The sequence below is a fragment of the Tuber melanosporum genome (genome assembly GCF_000151645.1).
Source record: "Tuber melanosporum whole genome shotgun sequence assembly, scaffold_78, strain Mel28".
In the NCBI taxonomy this organism is placed as follows: Eukaryota; Fungi; Ascomycota; class Pezizomycetes; order Pezizales; family Tuberaceae; genus Tuber; species Tuber melanosporum.
Genome location: NW_003299126.1, coordinates 444,018 through 463,432, shown reverse-complemented (window position 1 = coordinate 463,432; position 19,415 = coordinate 444,018). Strand labels below are relative to the sequence as shown.

General features: G+C 43.3%; 2 protein-coding genes; both read left to right on the top strand.

The window, feature by feature from the left end:
- Positions 1 to 2,225: 2,225 nt before the first annotated feature.
- On the top strand, positions 2,226 to 7,057 carry GSTUM_00010985001 (uncharacterized protein; the record flags this gene model as incomplete). XM_002841633.2 has 8 exons in its annotated part: positions 2,226 to 2,488; positions 2,554 to 2,819; positions 2,879 to 2,998; positions 3,053 to 4,504; positions 4,634 to 4,919; positions 4,969 to 5,847; positions 5,926 to 6,609; positions 6,665 to 7,057. The coding sequence occupies 8 exons, from the start codon at positions 2,226 to 2,228 to the stop codon at positions 6,981 to 6,983; spliced, it is 4,269 nt and encodes a 1,422-aa protein (XP_002841679.1). The 3' UTR covers positions 6,984 to 7,057.
- Positions 7,058 to 8,841: 1,784 nt separating this feature from the next.
- On the top strand, positions 8,842 to 10,578 carry GSTUM_00010984001 (uncharacterized protein; the record flags this gene model as incomplete). XM_002841632.2 has 1 exon in its annotated part: positions 8,842 to 10,578. The coding sequence occupies one exon, from the start codon at positions 8,842 to 8,844 to the stop codon at positions 10,294 to 10,296; it is 1,455 nt and encodes a 484-aa protein (XP_002841678.1). The 3' UTR covers positions 10,297 to 10,578.
- Positions 10,579 to 19,415: the final 8,837 nt, after the last annotated feature.

Here is a 19,415-nt window from a genome sequence, read left to right as displayed (position 1 = left end):
TATTCGAAACTATCGCAGCTGAATATCACCTTCTTTTCTCTTACCCGCAAGGAGTGGAGCGGATTCACCCGTACCGGTCTGCGGTATTACCCGTAGCGTGCAGAATTGCCGTGTAAGTTGGGGCTCAAATTCAACTTGTTCGAATTGTCGACAATCATTCTGTACTGTATCATACTCGAATGCCATACCCTACTGGTGCGGTACGGGCATCTTGTGCAATTCTTGCTCAGCTATTGAGTGTCATCCTGCAGGTATGATAGCAGCAGCAGCATGTATGATAGGGTACAGTGATAGTACTCTATCGGTAATCGAGCACTCGAGCAGACTACAGTACGAGCACATCTCACTGTCCACCTCCCCGTTGCTGTCAGATCATAATAATAATTCTGGCTAGTTTGCCCATTACTCTCCTTATTCACCCGACCCTCACTTCCTTACCCTCCTCCTCCTCCTTAGCTTTTCTCTCCGCGCCCGCTCTCTTCGCCTCGGAGAAATCACTTTCAATTCCTCTTTCATAGGCCAACCAACCATAGTCTAACTAAACGACCCAGTCAACATGGCGCCAACAGCTACTGCAAAGGTTAATGGAACTGTCATCGCAAGCTCGGACCTTTACGAGACAGTCGAGGGAAACATTTATGTGAGTGTTACAAGGGCACCTAATTTATTCCACCTCTTCGCTCCGGAAACCCGGTAGTCTACCCCACTACTAACTTACCGGCAATCTTTCTTTCTTTCTTCTTTTTTTTTTGCACGTCACTTTGTTCAGTTGCTGATTCTGGTAAAATATTCCCCGATAGTTCCCACCACAGTACGTTTCCAAGACAGCAGAGCGCTTATCCGCTGCGGGGTGGTTGCTAACCTGAATATCATAGCTCCGTGAACTCGGAGTTTCTCGAAAAGTCGGATACTTCAAGTTATTGTCCGCGGAAGGGAACCGCAGCGTTTTACAATGTCAAAGTTGATGGTAATTAAGACTCTTTGTTTCATTTCCCTCTTATCCCTAGGGCTATCTGTTACAAATAGTGTCCCTATTTTCCGGCACGAACGTTGGGAGCATTTCTAACACCCCCTCCCCAAACTTTCAGGAGTCACAATCAAGGACGCCGCTTGGTGCTACCCAGAACCAAAAGACAAGTTCAGACCGTTCAAAGATTTCGTGGCGTTCTGTATGTATGCACCGCTAATGCTCCATCTGAAACGAGTTCCCTTTCGTCTGCGTTAGTACCCTCTTTGCTATCGTGATACTCTTTTTACTCTCTTTTTTCCTTTCTTCCCCAGATTTACACCCCTCCCCCGCAATCCTTCATACCCAGAAACGGCATGGACTAACTTCTCTACCCTACAGATAAAACGAAGCCTGTCATCGAATCAATACCAGAGTAGACCTTGAATAGATACGATGATATGATTGATACCCACCGGAATATGGAAAAACTGATGAGAGGGGTGGGGTTTTTTTATTCAATTTCTTAACTTGCTTCTCCTTTTGTTTGGGGCTGCGTTTTGTTTTTTCGAATTCTTGCATCGGGGTTCTTATCGTATTCACCCCCTCTGATGCCTGTATGGTAGCAGAGGAGGAGGGGAAAAAATGAGGACAGGCCTTCCCTTTTTGCAAATTCTGAAGAGGGGAAAAACTTTGTCGGATTTTTCTGCAGAATGTGAGGCTGAAGCAGAAGTTGTTTTGCCGAATTCATATGACGTCATGCACGATAAAGTTGGGTGTTTGGGCCAAGATCAACAGTGATCCGGGATCTTGGGCTAGGGCTCTTTGGGGTTCGGTTGGAAGGGTTTTCAGTCACCTGCGGAAGGAATAGAGATTTGACTCCACGATAATGTTGGTACGGTACCATACCCGCTATCTCTCCATAGGAAGAGTGAGACGTCGCAGGGACGGCTGGTTGGAATACCGGTGCGGGACGATACGAATAGAAAAGAATGAGATGTGGTGGGTGTGCTGTACGAACTGTATGATACTCGAGTACCGGTACTGTACTGTACTGTACGTGTCAGATGCCCATGTTATTCGCGTCTCAAGCCTCTCTTGGAGCAGAGCCTCTTCCTATCACCATGAATCCTCTTGTCTCCCACATTTACCCTCAACCTCACTTCGACTTCCTCCATCCAAAGTCTAACGCCGGCGGCGGAACCAAATAAAATCAAACCAACTGTTCTTCTCCGTCATACTAGGGGGATTTTGAATCTCCTCCCTACAGCTAGTTGTCATGGCATCCCCGTCGTTCAACTCTGCCGTGTTCGAGTCCGCCGTCTCTCCCGTTTCCTCTGAACCATCCGGGGCCCTCCCCACCATATCTTCGCAGGACACCCAGTCGATATTCTGGCTATCGGCCTCTTTGGCCTACTCTATCGTTTACCTACTTCAGCGGATATTCTTCTGGGTGATATCCTTCTCGACTTATACCCTACCCACATGGCTATTTACTTTGTTCAGCACCAGTTTGACATTTACCATGAATTTCACTACTCTGTCCGTTCACCCGATCCCTGACTTTTTTCCCGGGGGTTTTTGCTAATACGTGGGATGCGGTAAAGGCTCATTATATTCTTGATCTTCGGGTCGATAGTATCGTGGGCTGTCAGGTACAGGTTGCTCTATAATTACAACCGGCTACCACACGAGCCCCAGCGAAAGGAGCCTCAGATCGACCTATTTCCTGATTCGCAAGAGGGGGACTCTAAGCCAGGGTTCTCGAGCTACTTGGACGAGTTCCTCAGTGCTATTAAGGTGTTTGGGTACTTGGAGCGACCGGTATTCCACGAGCTCACCCGGAGTATGCAGACGAGAAAGCTGATTGCCGGTATTATGCGCCACTCGTCAACGCTTTATCATCTGTGCTGGGCTAACACCGCGATTTAGGGGAAACTCTACTACTCGAGGAAGAAAAAGGGTTCTGCATAGTGGTTGATGGTTTAGTTCAGGTGTTCGTTAAAGCCAGTCGCGATGTTGGAAACATGGCTGCAGCGGCTTCAGGGCCCGGTTACGGTGGTGCATTTCATGACGAAGAGGAGGAGAGGATCGAAGATGGGCAAGGATATCAGTTACTCACCGAAGTAAAGAATGGCGCCCCGATGAGTAGCTTGTTTACCATTCTCAGTCTCTTTACCGAAGATGTTAAGCTACGGCACGAAGACGAAGACGAGAGTGGTCCTGTGAGTACTAGTAGTAGTATGGTGAATCTTCACGCTGCCGGGGACTTGGCCCACTTTGAGGCCGAAAGGAACCCCGCAGGATTGCCGCCCGGAAGGAGCGCAGATAGTGGACGATTTCATTTGCCTCCCGTGCCTCCGCTATCCTTGAGTGGCGACTTTACCCGAAGTAGTTCGCGGCCAGTGACGCCGCATGATCAACAACCCCCGCGTCCCCAGAGACCTCGAATAAAAAAATCCAAGTCCGTACACCCAGATATTGTCGCTAGAGCGACCGTTGACACCACAATTGCGGTTATCCCCGCTAGCGCATTTCGAAGGTTGACTAGGATTTACCCTAAAGCGACGGCACACATCGTTCAGGTTATTCTCACGAGGTTTCAGAGGGTCACATTTTTGACTGGTTACAGGTATCTCGGCCTTACGGCTGAGGTTCTGAGGACTGAGAAGTTCATGAATAGATACACTATGTATGAACTGCCGAATCATCTCCGCGGGGAGCCCCTTGAAAGACTAAAGGAGAAGTTTGAGAAAGAGCAAGAGAGGGCGGAACCTGAGGATTCGATGAAGGGGATAGTCCTACATAACCCCGATGTGAGTTCGGGGAAGCGGAGGAGGTCTAGTAGCTCCCTTCGCAAGGAGGCGGTCATTCATGCTCGTCTTGCTGCTGCCAGGGGTCAGCCATCCCCTGCATTGGATACAGCCCCCTCACCGTTCAGAGATAATAGAGGAAAGTTTAAGGGCCAATTTGAACAAAATCACCCAACTGGCCAACTTGCGCCATTCTCTCAAGGGTGGACTATGTCGGCCTCAAGTATGGGGTTAGACACGCCCATGCCCATGACCGAGAAAGCGTTTAATCCATTTGCACAACGAGCAGCTCAAAAGTTCAAGGCCGACGGGCCTTCAGAAAACGAAGACTCGGCGTTCAGAGAAGCTGTATTAGAGTGCATGTTCAAGGCCATTGGGTTAACCGGATCAGCGGTGAATGTGCGTTCTGGCACTGAGAGTGGAGAGCAGAGCCCTCGACTTGTTAGCTATGATGCCAAGAGGCAGAAAGCCGTTTTCTCCAACGCCTTTGGATATATCGACCCTATCGAAGGCGATGGAGAGACTGAATCCGCCGCTAGCACCAGTGGGTCCGGTGCAAGTACCGGCGGATTCGTGAATGTCGGCATCAGCGGTGTCCATGCTGAATTGAAGGGCGAAGTTGAGATTGTATTTTTCCCTAAAGGATCCGTATTGGTTGAGCAAGGAGAGAGAAATCCTGGACTTTATTACGTTATTGATGGATTCCTGGACGCCAGTATCCCAGTCGATGAAAAGACTGAGAACAGTAATGTGCTAGGTGGGAACTCGATGAACCTTGGATCACTTAGTGGTGACCATGCAGAGCACCTACCGCCAACGAACGAGAGGAAGAACTCGTTTGCTTCTAGGTCAGGAAGTCCAAAGGGAAAGATAGGTAGAAAGAGCCTTTTCATGGTCAAGCCCGGAGGTATCGCGGGATATATCGGAAGCGTTAGCAGCTATAGAAGCTTTATTGATGTTACTGCCAAGACGGATGTTTATGTTGGCTTCCTGCCTAGGGCTGCGTTGGAAAGGATTGTGGAGAGGCACCCCGTTGTGCTCCTGACTATGGCTAAACGCTTGACGAGTCTACTGCCGAGATTGATTTTGCATATCGATTTTGCGCTTGAGTGGTTGCAGGTTAATGCCGGGCAGGTTATATATCATCAGGAGGACGAGAGGTATATTTTGACCCTGAATCTCTTCGGACTGTTACTAATTGTGTTTTAGTGACGCTATATACATTGTGCTCAATGGGCGGTTGAGGGCCGTGCAGGAGGATGAGAAGGGCGGTATGAGGGTGGTCGGGGAGTTTGGCCAAGGAGAGAGTGTGGGCGAACTAGAGGTCATGACTGAAACAACTCGTCCCGCTACACTTCATGCTATCCGAGATACGGAAGTGGCTAGATTTCCAAAGTCGCTCTTCAATAGCCTCGCCCTAGAGCACCCTGGGATCACCATCCAGATATCCAAGATCATTGCCTCCAGGATGCGGGCCTTGATAGACGACCCCCTCTCGGAACAGCGTAGAGGGGCAGACCGGAGTAGAAATGCGCCGGCCAGGAAAATCTCCTCAACGATGAACCTCCGCACTGTTTGTGTTTTGCCAGTCACTTCCGGCGTTCCCGTGTCCGAGTTTGCACATAGACTTTCCACCGCTCTTCAACAGATCAGCACGCCTAATGGGGTCACTGTGCTCAACCAAGCCGCAATATTAAACCATCTCGGAAGACATGCATTTAGTAGAATGGGCAAGTTGAAACTTCAAGGCTATCTCGCGGATTTAGAGGAGAAGTACGGAATGGTCATCTACGTTGCTGATACGAGTGTCAACGCTCCATGGACACAAACTTGTATCAGTCAGGCGGATTCTATCTTACTCGTTGGTCTGGCTGAAGGAAGTCCTGCGATTGGTGAATACGAAAGATTCTTGGTTGGGATGAAAACCACGGCGAGGAAAGAGTTGGTACTATTGCATTCGGAACGGTACTGCCCGTCGGGATTGACCAGACAGTGGCTTAAGAACAGGATGTGGGTAAACGGCGGCCATCATCACATACAAATGTCCTTCCGGACAACGCCGGAGCCCGTCAACACACAAATGAGAAGGTTTGGATCGGCCCTGAAGCAACGAGTACAAATCCTGCAAGCCGAGATAACAAAATACACCTCGAAACGGGTGAGAAGTGCGCCAATATACTCAGCAGGAACTCCGGTCAAGAGCGATTTCCACCGCCTTGCAAGGAGGCTTTGCGGGAAATCTATAGGTCTAGTACTCGGGGGTGGTGGGGCTAGAGGTATTTCCCAAGTGGGTGTGATCCGAGCATTAGAAGAAGCCGGAATACCAATTGATATTGTTGGCGGAACTTCCATCGGTGCATTCGTCGGAGCGCTTTACTCCCGAGACGCAGATATTGTTCCCGTCCTCGGCCGGGCTAAGAAATTCGCCGGACGTATGGCATCCTTGTGGCGTTTCGTTCTGGACCTAACCTACCCATCTGTCTCCTACACTACTGGGCACGAATTCAACCGGGGAATCTTCAAGACTTTTGGAAACTCCCAGATTGAAGACTTTTGGTTGGAGTTCTACTGTAACACGACCAGCATAAGCAAGTCCCGCATGGAAATCCATACAAGTGGTTATGCCTGGCGATATATCCGTGCGAGCATGAGCCTTGCTGGGTTACTGCCTCCGCTCTGTGATGAGGGAGAGATGTTGCTAGACGGAGGATACGTTGACAATCTCACCGTGGCACACATGAAGAGCCTGGGCGCGGACGTAATCTTCGCAGTGGACGTCGGGAGCATCGACGATAACACCCCGCAGGAATTTGGCGATTCGCTATCGGGCTTTTGGGCCTTTTGGAACAGGTTTGTGTCACATACACGCTGCCTTGCAGGACGGGAGCTAAACTGCAAATTTCAGGTGGAACCCCTTCAGCCCGCACCCTAACCCTCCTACACTTGCCGAGATCCAGGCAAGATTGGCGTACGTCTCGAGTGTGGATGCGTTGGAGCGAGCAAAGCTGATACCTGGATGCATCTACATGCGCCCTCCGATCGACCCCTACGGCACTCTAGACTTTGCTAAATTCAACGAGATTTATAACGTTGGATACGAATACGGGAAGAAATTCCTCGAGGAGATGAAAGGTAAAGGTGTGCTTCCACCCGTAGCTCCGGGAGTGGCCGATGGGAAGAGAGGGTTCAGGAGGACCATGGCGCCGAGAAGGGCGAGTATCTAACTATGATTGCTTCCTCCGGGTGCACTTTATAGTTCTCTTCGTGTATTTTGTAGGGCTCCTAGCTTTAAATTTTAGCCATTTGATTCTATTGTTAGGGGCATCCGTCCGTCGCCAGAGCAGGCGGACACTCACCCAGGCTCTTCGGTAGTATCACTGTGCTCGAGCATGTTTAATTTGTCCGGGGGGTATTATTAAAAGCGAATTCCTTGACAAATATCTATATATGATAATACCGACTTTGCCGGGGAAATTATTAACAGGAATTAACATATCCCAGAAATTCCTCTTGCCCCATGATGCCATACAAAAATTGACATATTATGATAGCAGTACGGTACTACAAACCCCATGAAAACTTGAGGATATTTCTACGCTCTCTTTACCAAGAAAAGGCAGTGCCCTCCACCATACTGAAATGTTTTTCTACCATTTTTTCATACTGGCTACTTGTTCTCCCCTTTTTGCTACCCGACTAGTTCCTTCGACTGTTCAACTACTCGTAGCATCTGTAGAGAAGTCCGCATCTGCAAATACTTTTTTTTATTCATTTTCGGAGTGGCGGTTGGAAATCCTTCGGCGGGGGGGGGTCGAAGTCGAGCAATGTTTTCCCGGTAAGGTACTGGTACCGCTGCTACGGGCTCCCTTAGAGCACAAGTACCGGTATTCAATCCCCATTTTGCTATCACAGCACAATTGGTGTAGCTGAGAATACCGTACTTTATCGGGAGGCTCCGTCGCGCATGCTGCCGGCTTCCGTCGGCTGACGAAGAATTCCCAGGAGCGAAGGATGCATTAACGGTAGACAACCGGGTTACCTGCTACTCCTGGTGAGGATACCGGTACTGTACTGTACGAGTACCGTACTCGTGCGTCTCAGCTAAGATTTACCTCCTCCTTGCTGTATTTCGAGCAGTCGGTGTGGGCCAGCTCTTCTCCACCGAAGAAGTACTCGTATAGTGCACGACTACCAAGGGAATTGTCTACTCGAGCATAGATGCACGCAACAGGGGTTGACCATATAGTATACACTAATACGATCAAGATAGAAGCTCCTACCATACTTACCTATTACTTCTGCATACATCTACTGTACTCGAGTAGGGCAACAACAGTAGCTGCTTTAGTTGATATAGAGAAGGCTTCTGCCGTTAGGCATCGTGAATTGACTGCGTTGATGAAATTTCTCACGATACGGTACGTTTAACGCAATGTTATATTGGTACCATACTTGTACTACTACTGATACAACTATTTCTTTGGCCCACACACGCTACGACTGCTGCAGATGAGAGAAACCAGATCTTAACTGAGGGGCGCGAGTAAGAGTACCTGCAAGAGGTTTTGCAAAGCTGAGATACAGGTACTGTACTGTACCGGCGTCAAAGGAACAGGGTAATGCAAGTATCCAGCAAGTTATGATAATAGTGCCTGATAACAGGGATTAAATTTTGTTTCTCGTAGCAGGTTTTCTGATGATGCAGGTCTGAGCGCCCATACCAAATTCGTGCGCGGATTCTCAGGTATTCCTTGCTGGGTATGCTATGCGTAGACGGGTTTGTAGTGTCTCAGTTGCTGGGAGGGCTTGTTTTAGCTGTTTTTGGTTGCATCCGCCGCAGATGCCCGGGTTTGCTTGCCCGCTGGGAGTACTTACTTCTACTTGTAAGCTTCAACACGATAAATTTCGAGATAGGCGACCAACCCCGAGCTCTTATCACTTGAGTGCAGTAGGAAAAAATTACTCCATCTGTCATATGAGAGCCTCCGGCCCCCACCTTCCAACTACTCGAGTACTTATACTCCCCCTTCCTCCCCCTTGCCTTCACCACTCTTGTCTTCTCCCCCACCACCACCTCTCACGATGGCGTCAACATACTACCTCGGGACCTTCATCCAGAGTCGCTCCCAAACCAACCTCGAAATCGTCAAACATGGCACAATCCACGTCTCCGACGGAATAATCCGATCAATCCATCGAGTGGGAGAGGACTATAGCGAGTCAGACAGCCTCCTCCCTCCATCACAGCTCCTAAGAATGCTCGGCTACGACATCACCGAACCACTCACAATTTGGGAAATTCCAGAGAACCACTTCCTCTTCCCGGGCTTGATAGACACACACATACACGCAAGCCAGTACCCAAACCTGGGCTTATTCGGCAAGACGACACTCCTGGAATGGCTAAACAAGTACACATACCCGCTCGAATCCAGCCTAACCGATCCGGTGAGAGCGAAACGTGTGTATACACAATGCGTGAACCGCTCATTGCAGAATGGGACCACCACGGCAGCGTACTACGCAACGCAGAGCGCGCGGTCGACGAATATCCTGACGGACGTGCTCATTAACCTCGGTCAGCGGGGCTTCGTAGGACGCTGTGCGATGGATTCAGACCTACAACCGGAATCGTACCGCGACGAGAGCCCCAAGGCTGCGGTCCATGATACAAAGGTGTGCGTAGCGTACTGCAAAGAAGCAGACAAGAGTGGCAGAGTGCGCGGCATCATCACACCACGCTTCGCACCGAGTTGTTCGCGCGATGCACTCCGAGGCCTCGGCCGCTTACTCGCGGACGGTGAGAAGGATGGCCTCCTCTGCCAGACCCACATCTCGGAGAACAAGCGCGAGGTGGCACTCGTAAAAGGGTTATTCCCGGAGTGCAGTAGTTACGCCGAGGTCTACGATACGTATAACTTACTCACCCCCAGGACTGTGCTCGCGCACGGCGTTCACTTGACTGAAGAAGAGGTCGAGCTCATCAAGAGTAAAGGGAGTGGGGTTTCGCACTGTCCGACGAGTAACATGGCGCTGGGGAGTGGGAATATGTGGGTTAGGCGCTTGCTCGACAAGGGTGTTAAAGTAGGCCTTGGAACGGATGTTTCCGGCGGGCACGACGTGAATGTTCTTGAGGCGGCGAGGATGGCGTGTTTTGCTTCGCGGAGTGTGGCGGAGGGTGGGAAGGGTGAGAGGAGCAAGATTTCGGTAGAGGAGGCGCTGTGGCTTGCGACGAGGGGTGGTGCGGAGGTATTAGGATTGAAAGGAAAGGTGGGAGGTCTGGAGGTGGGCATGGTTTGGGATGCTATCCTCGTCGGCCTTAATGGGGTCCCCTTCAATCTGTGCGGGGAGGGGGACGTCAATGGGGCACCAAATGGAATCCATCACGGAGGGAAAGGGGCCAAAATCGGCGGCAAAGTGGACATTTTTGGGTGGGAGAATTGGGAGGAGAAAGTCGCCAAGTGGCTATACTCGGGCGATGATAGGAATATCAGGGCGGTGTGGGTTGGCGGGAAGTTGGTTTGCCGGAAGATGTGAGATGGCGGAAGGAGTTGCGGGGGTTGCTGATAGGAGGACGGTTTGAACCACCATAACCGGTACAATTCATTGTTTTGTTTTACCCAATCTTGCTCTACGCACTTTGATATTTTCCCGAGTGAAAGGAAGCAGCGGCTTGCATACCGTGAGTACCTGAATACCTGTATAGGAGAGATGTGCTATGATATATGACGTCGCAATCGCCCCTCGTAGTATTGCAAGGCACTGTGTAACTTATTTTTTATTTTTATTTTTCCCCTCAGCTGAGGGCTAAGTTCCCGGTAATATCTCCTCCCCTACAGTATCCCAGAAGGGGAATTCCAACGACCTTGCGCATTTCTCTTGTATTCGAGGACTCGTGGTACTGCGCAGTACCGTACTGGAGCGTGAATGCTCGCTCGTATATAATAATGCTCGCGGAAAGAGAGGCGACCGGAAACCGTCTCCAAATCTATCACTCGACAAACCTAGCATGAAGGACTGTTGGAACGCGCACATTAATTCGCACAACCAACCCACCATATGGCTCATCGACAGAACGCCTACCAATATGATGGGTTATAAAATTCTAGAATCCAGTGCGGGGTGTCGTTGCATACAAGTATCTTTTTCCTTTCTTTTCGGGGGGGGTGAGTCATACTTGGGACAGAGATTTCTATATAAAGAGGCCACTGTCCCTCGTTCACCACTCCCAGAGTAGGAGCGATATCGTCTCTACGGCACCCAGAGCACTGCCTCCGTCTGCCGTGATTGGTCCCTCGATTGCTTAATAATCAGCGCCGAGGCCAAGGTGCGCCATAATTGTCTACCTTCCCGACTAGGAAAGGTGAGATTTGATAAATTTGTTTTGCTACTAAAACCCCGTGTTTCACCTCACAGTTGACAATTGTTTAAGAGTAAGATTCTACAAAAAAATCATAACCGGTACCACTCCATGAATAGTGCTGGGCCAAGTCATTGCTCAGATAATTTTTGTGAGTATGATATTTTTCTAAGTGACTTGTGGTTTTTCTATAAGTTAAGTATTATAATACTGTTATGCTTGACTGTATTTCAAGTTATTGACATATCTTGTTGAATTTTTATTTATTTAACAATTAAAATTAACAAGTATGAAATAGGAGTCTCCTCTGCTACACTACTCAACTATCAAAGATCTTCTATCATACACCTCTTGTACTGGTTTAAATACTAGTTATATTCCTACCCAGTAAGTTATTTAAGGCTTAATTCTTCAATTATAAAATTTAAGGCTAATATATAGTGTTATTTAGAACCTATTGGTACTTAAAATTATTGGTACTATATTATTTATTACTTAGTACTAGGTAAATATTTAAAGTTTTTATAGTAATAGTATTTCAAATAATTAGTTTATTTTACACTAAATTATTATTTTCAAATATAGCTTACCACTAAATAGTCTCCTTATCCACTCCAGCTATTCTACATACCTTAACTTCTACCTACAATGCAGCTCAAAACTCTGAGGTTAAATCCTATAATAAATCCTTTATCTGATAATGATTTTAATCTTACTTTTCCAAATACTAGTTTCTCTATACCTTCTCAAACATCAGATTCTTTATTCAACTTACAGTTTCTACCTCTCTATGATCTCTCTCACCTACCAAAACTCAATGGCTCAGTCAACTATTTGCATTGGAAAATTACAGCTGAATACATCTTGCGACTATTCAACTGCTGGAATATTATACTTGAAAGGGAAACAGAACCAGTAAGAGCTAAGGATACCACTGGAAGGATTACCAACAATAAGGATATTGCAAGCTACAATAGTCGATACAACTATGCTTGTTACTTCCTTACAGCTACAATCAGTCCTTTTCTTCCTATCAATCAGTTATCAGACAAGACTCCATCTGCAATCTGGTTTATATTATATAACAGATTGAACAGTTCTAGTTCAGTTTTTTTTTATACTGAATTTCATTACCTCCTGACCCTTGAGCTTAAAATGACTACCACTACTGCTTTTATTAGTCATCTTATTTGCTTTCATACCTGTTGGATTTCACTACAACAACAATGCAACTCTGCACTACTGGAATACCAATTTGACAATTCTTTTAAAATCTCTACCCAGCTTCACCAATTTCTCAATTCCTTACACATTAAGGCAGAGCTGTTTCTTGATTCTCTTCCACTTTCTTTGGCTCTGATTATCAAAAATGTTTCAGATTATGAGATCTTGATCTTTGATATGAAGCCTGAAACTCTAATTCAACTTTCCCAATTACTTGACAATATTATACCAGGAAAATCAACAGGTTTTTAATATCTCTAATTGATTATTAAAGTACTTATGCTAATATGTTTAGGTGGAGGATAATCTTTGCAGCATGTTAATTTTTCTACTTTTTTTTTTTTTTTATCTTTGCTTCATTTTATTTTTGTTTATAATTTTTTTCTACTTTATTTTTCTACTTTTTTATAAAATTGGAATAAATTTCTTCTGTTATTCTGCTTTATTTTTCAGAATGTACTTTTCTTTTTTACATTTTATCAAATTTGATGCCTATTACTTTCTACTTATGATACTAAGAAAATTTTCTATCCAGTTTTAACTTTTCATTTTTATACTATAAAATCAAATTTATTCTTCTTTATTAAAAAGAATTACTTTAAGTAAATTTTGAGTGTTCTGTGATAGTGATTATTATATACATAACATTATATTAAATATAATAAATTTACAAAATATATATTTCTTATCAGAAAACTAATGGAATTGACTTGTAAGATATATTCTTACTCTGAGATTAAATATTTCTCTTTTATCTAACTTATTCCCACAGAGCATATTTGGTATATTAATTGTATTACTAGAAATATTGTATTTTATTATTATATTAAAAATAATCAAACATGTTAGACCTCAAAGTTAATATTAGGTATTTGTACTTTTCACATAGAAGTACTCTGCTATCTTTGAATATTCTAAAGCTTTGAATAATAAAAGTAAAAACTTTAAAAGTTAGAAAAAATTAGAAATTTGATATATATTTGCTTATCTTACTAGTATATCTAGGATTTAATATATTTCAGTATATTATAAGTTAATACCTAGTTATGAATCAGATAGTATTTGTATTAATTATAAAATTAGAAGAAAATAAGACAATAATACTTTTACTATTTACACTTATTTTATTTATACAGTAGGTACAATAAACTAGTATTCTATATATCAAATAATATTTAAAAAATCTTAAGTTTTAATATTTTTATTAAATCAATTAAAACTTGTACAAGTATAAGATAATTTCAAAAATAGTTACATAATATTATGTATTAAACCAATTATATTATTATTAGTATAAGTACTATAGAGAGACTCTAAAAAAGGTTTTTCTTTTTATTGGATTTAAATCTCAACTATATATGGCAAATTATTCAACTTACAAGTTCTACTTTTCTCTACAAATTTCAAGTAAGATACTGTCAAATATATTTACTTATATTTTAATAATAAAACCTCCAAATACCATTTATAATATTTCTTAAAAAAGCCAATCAGGAGAAGAAGTAAATTACTGAGTACTGTAAAGTACTCAAGTCAACTTCTGGACTTACTACTTACTGGACAAGTTAAATATATGATATTTCAAATACAAGTTTTAAGAACTACTATAATGGATATATCATATAGCCTACTTACTTATAATTAGAATAGCAGTTATTTAGGCCTGTTCAGTTGCACTGAGCCTATTTCATTTTTATATACAAATGATCATCTTTCTTCTATTTCTAAATAGATGAACTGAATGGCAGTTCAGCAATAGTAAATGGTATTGACCTTCTATTTCAGATATTGCCCTAAAATAACAGCTTCTTTGTAGAAACATCACATGTAAACGGTTGTTGTGCTAATAATATTATTATTAAATCAATAATTACTATTATGCAGAATGTGTTTTGTAGAGGATAATATTATCTACAAGATATCTTTTGTTTGAATTCCAATTTTAAACAAGTCAATAATTAGTATTCAAGCCAATTATAATAGCATTTATACCATAATCATCTATTAATTAATGCAAATTTCAAGCAGCATAGTAATTTATGTTAACTTCTTTCAGCCTAGAGAGTATGTATATACTTTCAGTATTATTGGTTGCTGATTTATCAAAGTAATCCTAGGAGCACATCCATGTTACCATTTGATAGAGTGTATAAATATTTCAATAACCACTTTCTTGGATCTTTAGGACGGGATAATTGAGTGTAGTTAATTTTCTTTTCTATATAATACTATTAAAGAGAAGCTTGTTTTGTTTTTATGGACTACATGTCATGGAGTATCAAATTCAAATATATAGAAGCAGTTTCCGGATAGCAGAAATATTATGTCATGGTAAGAAAATGTTTTATTTTATTATAAGTAGCTATTATTATAGTGTATTTAGTGTTTAATCTATTAACTTGTAGTTTCCTGTATTTTTTATTGTTAGAACTGGGAGTAGGAGCTAGGAGTAGTGAAAGTTGTAGTAGGTAAAAGTAATGTCTGAATTCTGGCAGGTTGTTGGTGAAGTGTTGAAAGTTTGAATTTGAGAAGAATTAAAGCTACTAGTAAAAAAAAGTTTCATGAGGCCCTTAGGTGAAATTTTTTCATGTATTTGCTACTAGTAAATAGTAGTTTCCAATTGGCAACAATTTCTGCAGGTCCATCCACATCACACTGGAATGGTCCAAAATAGGCCCAGTATAACTGGACTGGGTCTTAGTAATGAGGAGGAAAATGTATTCATTAACTAGATTGAGAGATAAAATAATTATAGTCTTCCTCTATACTATTCTGATGTATTTTAAATCAAGCATAGAATTTTAAAAAATCCAGAAGGAATAAATAGAATTAAAAAAAACTAGCTTGTAGGGTTTTTAGTTTACTATCTAACAGTTTAATTAAAAATTACAATAGTACTAGATAAGTAAAGGATACTTGCTATAAATTATAAATTATTTTATAATTGGAGCTCCCTCTGGGAAGATGGATCCTGTGGTTGTGATCATACTGAATTGAATCCTTCTGGGAATAAATATAATAAGATTTTAATACCTTAACAGTAGAGTTGGAAGAAATAAAATGGTAAAATTTAATATCATTAAGCTACTGCTTTATTCAATTGAGTTCTGATCTCAAGAGAAAGTTGTTTGCCAGAGTAGAGGAGAACTCACATATACTTTAGTGGATTTCATATACTGTCAGTTGCTTCCTATTACTACTTTGTATTCATGAGCACTCAACTCCCTTACACTGTCTAGCCAACCTCTACGGCTTAGACCAAAAATCTTCAATAGTGAACTAGACTAGTCTATAGTTGGCTAACATCTACCCAACAGAACTGCTTTAGCTACTGCATCTACTTGTAACGATCCCTCCTCGGATGGTTAGTTCTTAGTGACAGGGAATGATACTTCTCTTCTCTTACTTCTTCTTCCTTCGTCTTATGATAACGCTAGGCCTCTGCCTACATTACTGATAGTACAAGACCTTTGTCTTCTTTCGGAAACGCCTATCGTAAGCTTTCTCTAACTCTTCTTCATGAAGAGTCCTCCTCAGCATAGCAATAACGTTGCAATAAAGATAAAGATTGTAAAGGTATTTTATATTCGTTAAAGTAATAAGTAGGAAAAGTACTTAGAACAAAGCGTGAAGAACCTATCTTCCTCAGCCGCATCGCCCTCCTTATATAGTATTCTTCCCGCCCGTAGTTATGTGACCTAAAGTGGTCACATGTGCGAAACCAAATCATAACAAACTAGTCATGTGACCAAAGTGATTACATGCTCAAAACCCATGACCTCATAGCGAGGTCATGTACAAAAACTCATAAACTACTCATAACGCAATAAACAAGTCATATGACTCGACTGAGTCATGTGCACGAAACCCATGACCTCATAACGAGGTCATGTGCAAAACATAAATCATATGCACAAGGCTTACCCGCAAGGCACCCTCGCAAGGCATACTCGCCAGGCGTATGTCCCATGACTCATATTAGAGCCATGTGTGAAAGCATCACAAATCCCACACATAACAAATCATGTGACCCGAATGAGTCATATGTGTGAAACAATAACATACCTGTGACTCATAACCATGTATCACATGAAATCCTCTTTTATGCCAAGCCACATTCGTGACACTACTATACAACTGCAGGAGTAAAAAATCTTCATAATGCAGAGATATTAGTAGCAAGTAGATATGCCTGAATGAATACAATACCAATTATAGAACTCTCTACCCATATATACTTAGTTTTCCACAAGCATCAACAGCTCCTGAATATCTATCCAGTTCTACTTTATTTCTTTACATTCTGGGTGATGGCAATGTTGCTCTCCTGATAGATCCCTTTGGAGGTTGACTACTAATTGGTGCTACCCACAGTCAATCCTCCTAGAATTAGGTCTTATCGTAATCTTAGACTAGTATCTTAGAGTTCTTAAGGATTCTCCAATACTATTCTACTTTTGGGGCAATGGATTTTGGTTACCTCGTCTACTGGACTTTGGTAATTTCCCATAGTACTTCTAACTTCAAAGTAGTATTACTCCACCAGTTCCAGTCCATTTTATATAAAACTATCTGGAGACTATTCTCCAGGTTCTCCTCTTCCCCCTCATATATCCTGCAAACAGCTTCCGGTTGACAGGACAGTGTGAGCATATACGGTGTTACAGGAGTATCTCTACTTGTAGACCTTTTCTGGACTTACAGCAACTCTCCAAGCTATAGCCCATGATGCTTGGCACTTATAACAGGGCCGGAGAGTGGTGTTAGCCACTTTATCTCTAAGTTACAGCTTGTTTGAAGCTCAACTGGTTGTGCCGGAGTGATTCGCCCAACCTGAAATTCTAATGTCATATGTAGTTTCATGTGACAAACAATCTAGTAACTTCCCTCCAAGCCCTACAGAAAAAGTTACTTTCAAGGTAGGGTAACTGGGCTCCACAGCAGGGTAACCTATGGCCCAAGGCAGATTAACTCTGATCTGAAGGTAGGATAACTCTACCTGGACTCACCATCGTGCAATTCAAAGTAACTCCCAAATTGACTACTTGGGTTACCCTACCTAGTAGGGTAACTACCACTTCTTACTAGTGTCTATGTACTTCTTAGTATAGCCTAGCATGTCCCACTGAGGTACCCAACCAACAGTACTTCTATTTGGTAGACTCTGGTGTACTATAATGTATTTGTAAGACGCTAATCACACTTCATGATAAGGTATGGTAGTTTGACACATGGCCTGCTCTATATGAGAGGAGACAAAAGCTGAGAACGAAAGAAGACTTCTAAGGTGTACTGAGAAAACAAAAGAGTAACCGTTCAATCATGTATATTGAAATACTGTCTGTCTAAGTCTGCCTTATCCATCATGGAATTAGGGAGTTTTTCAATACACAAAACCTTTTCATGTCTAGCATGAATGAAACTAGTCAAAGGTATCAAGTGTTTCACTTTGGTAAAACTACTTAAGTATCAAAACGATACTTAAAACAAAATATAAATAAAACTAAGTATCAAACAATACTTAACACAAATCAAATATCAAAGCAATACTTAAAACAAAACATAAAACAAAACCCTTAAACAAGTACCCGTACCGGTTATATCTAACACTATTCCTTCCGCAGTAGTCTCTTGATACCAGTATGGGCATATGTTTGACTAAGTGTAATTGTACTCTATGGAGTTTCATTATATATTCAAATACCATTTTAAACATTTCTGTAAGATTTTTTACAAGTTTTATATAAAGAATAAGATATTATAATAGTTACTTCACACTATACAGGAACTGTTAATGAGAACAAATTCTCTCTAAAATTAATAACAAGAAGCTAAGTAACCCCTTATGTATCAAGAGGAAATGTAACGATTCCTCCTTGGATGATTAGTTTTTGGCGACGGGAACGATACTTCTCTTCTCTTTCTTCTCCTTTCTTCGTCTTACAATAGCACTAGGCCTCTGCCTATGTTACAAATAGTACAAGACCTCTGTCTTCTATCGGGAAATCCTATCATAAGCTTTCTCTAACTCTTCTTCGTGAAGAGCTTTCCTTGGCGTAACGATAACATTGTAATAAGAATAAAGATCATAAAGGTGTTTTTATATTCTTTAAAGTAATAAGTAGGAAAAGTACTTAGAATTCAATCTAATTTTATTTAAACTCGTACCGCCAACACTGGCATATGACGAGCCCCCGCCGGCACAGGGATACCGCTAACCGGTATACCACTAATCCTAGGCTAACTAAGTCTACGGTCCCGCACCTGCCATCCCCGCGTCATGCCCACACGGAAACTAATTACAAGACCATCAAACAACCCAGCGCCCTCCCCGGTCCGAGTCCGTAGCCCCTCTGGTATGAAGCCAACCAGCACCAAGCGTAGCCGAAGCCGAGCAAGAGACCAACCCAATCAGGTTCCTCGTCCAACAAAATTCAAAACCACTACCACCCGGTCTAAATACCGTCCCGCACCACCTCCACCACAATAGAAAACCAACAAGAAACCAAACCAAATATAAACTACAGGCGACACAATGGCAGAGAGGAGGCGACCAGCATGTCCACCTCTCGCATCTGCATGCCAGGCCGTCGACCCTATGAACCCACTTTGCCAAGTACCTCTGAGGAGCGTAATGGTGAGGAGGACCTGTACCCGCTGCCTGTCCCCCAACATAAAACACATAAACAAAAGAAATACATAGAGGTGGTGACAGACCGAAATAGTCAGTAGGGCCTATCTCCCACCCGTGGTGCCTTGCCCCTGCCAGCCATGCCCATTGCCAAACCAAAGAAACCAAACAAACTTCCACAACACCCAGCACCCAGAACCCAAACAAGTCCAACCAGGTGGTCGCAATCCACTATCCGCACAGGTGGCCATCAGTCCAGCGGTCCGCCGGGGAGCTTTACAGCACTCAGCAGCTTCGCCCAGCAGCTCAAACCGGTCCGGAAACACTTAATTAGACATCGCCCAACCTGACGCATGTCCGACCGGTGCTCGCAGGTGCCTCTCCCCCCCCAATCAGCCCCCCCCAAGCTCCACACACCAGACGCCACAGAGCCCATCCAGC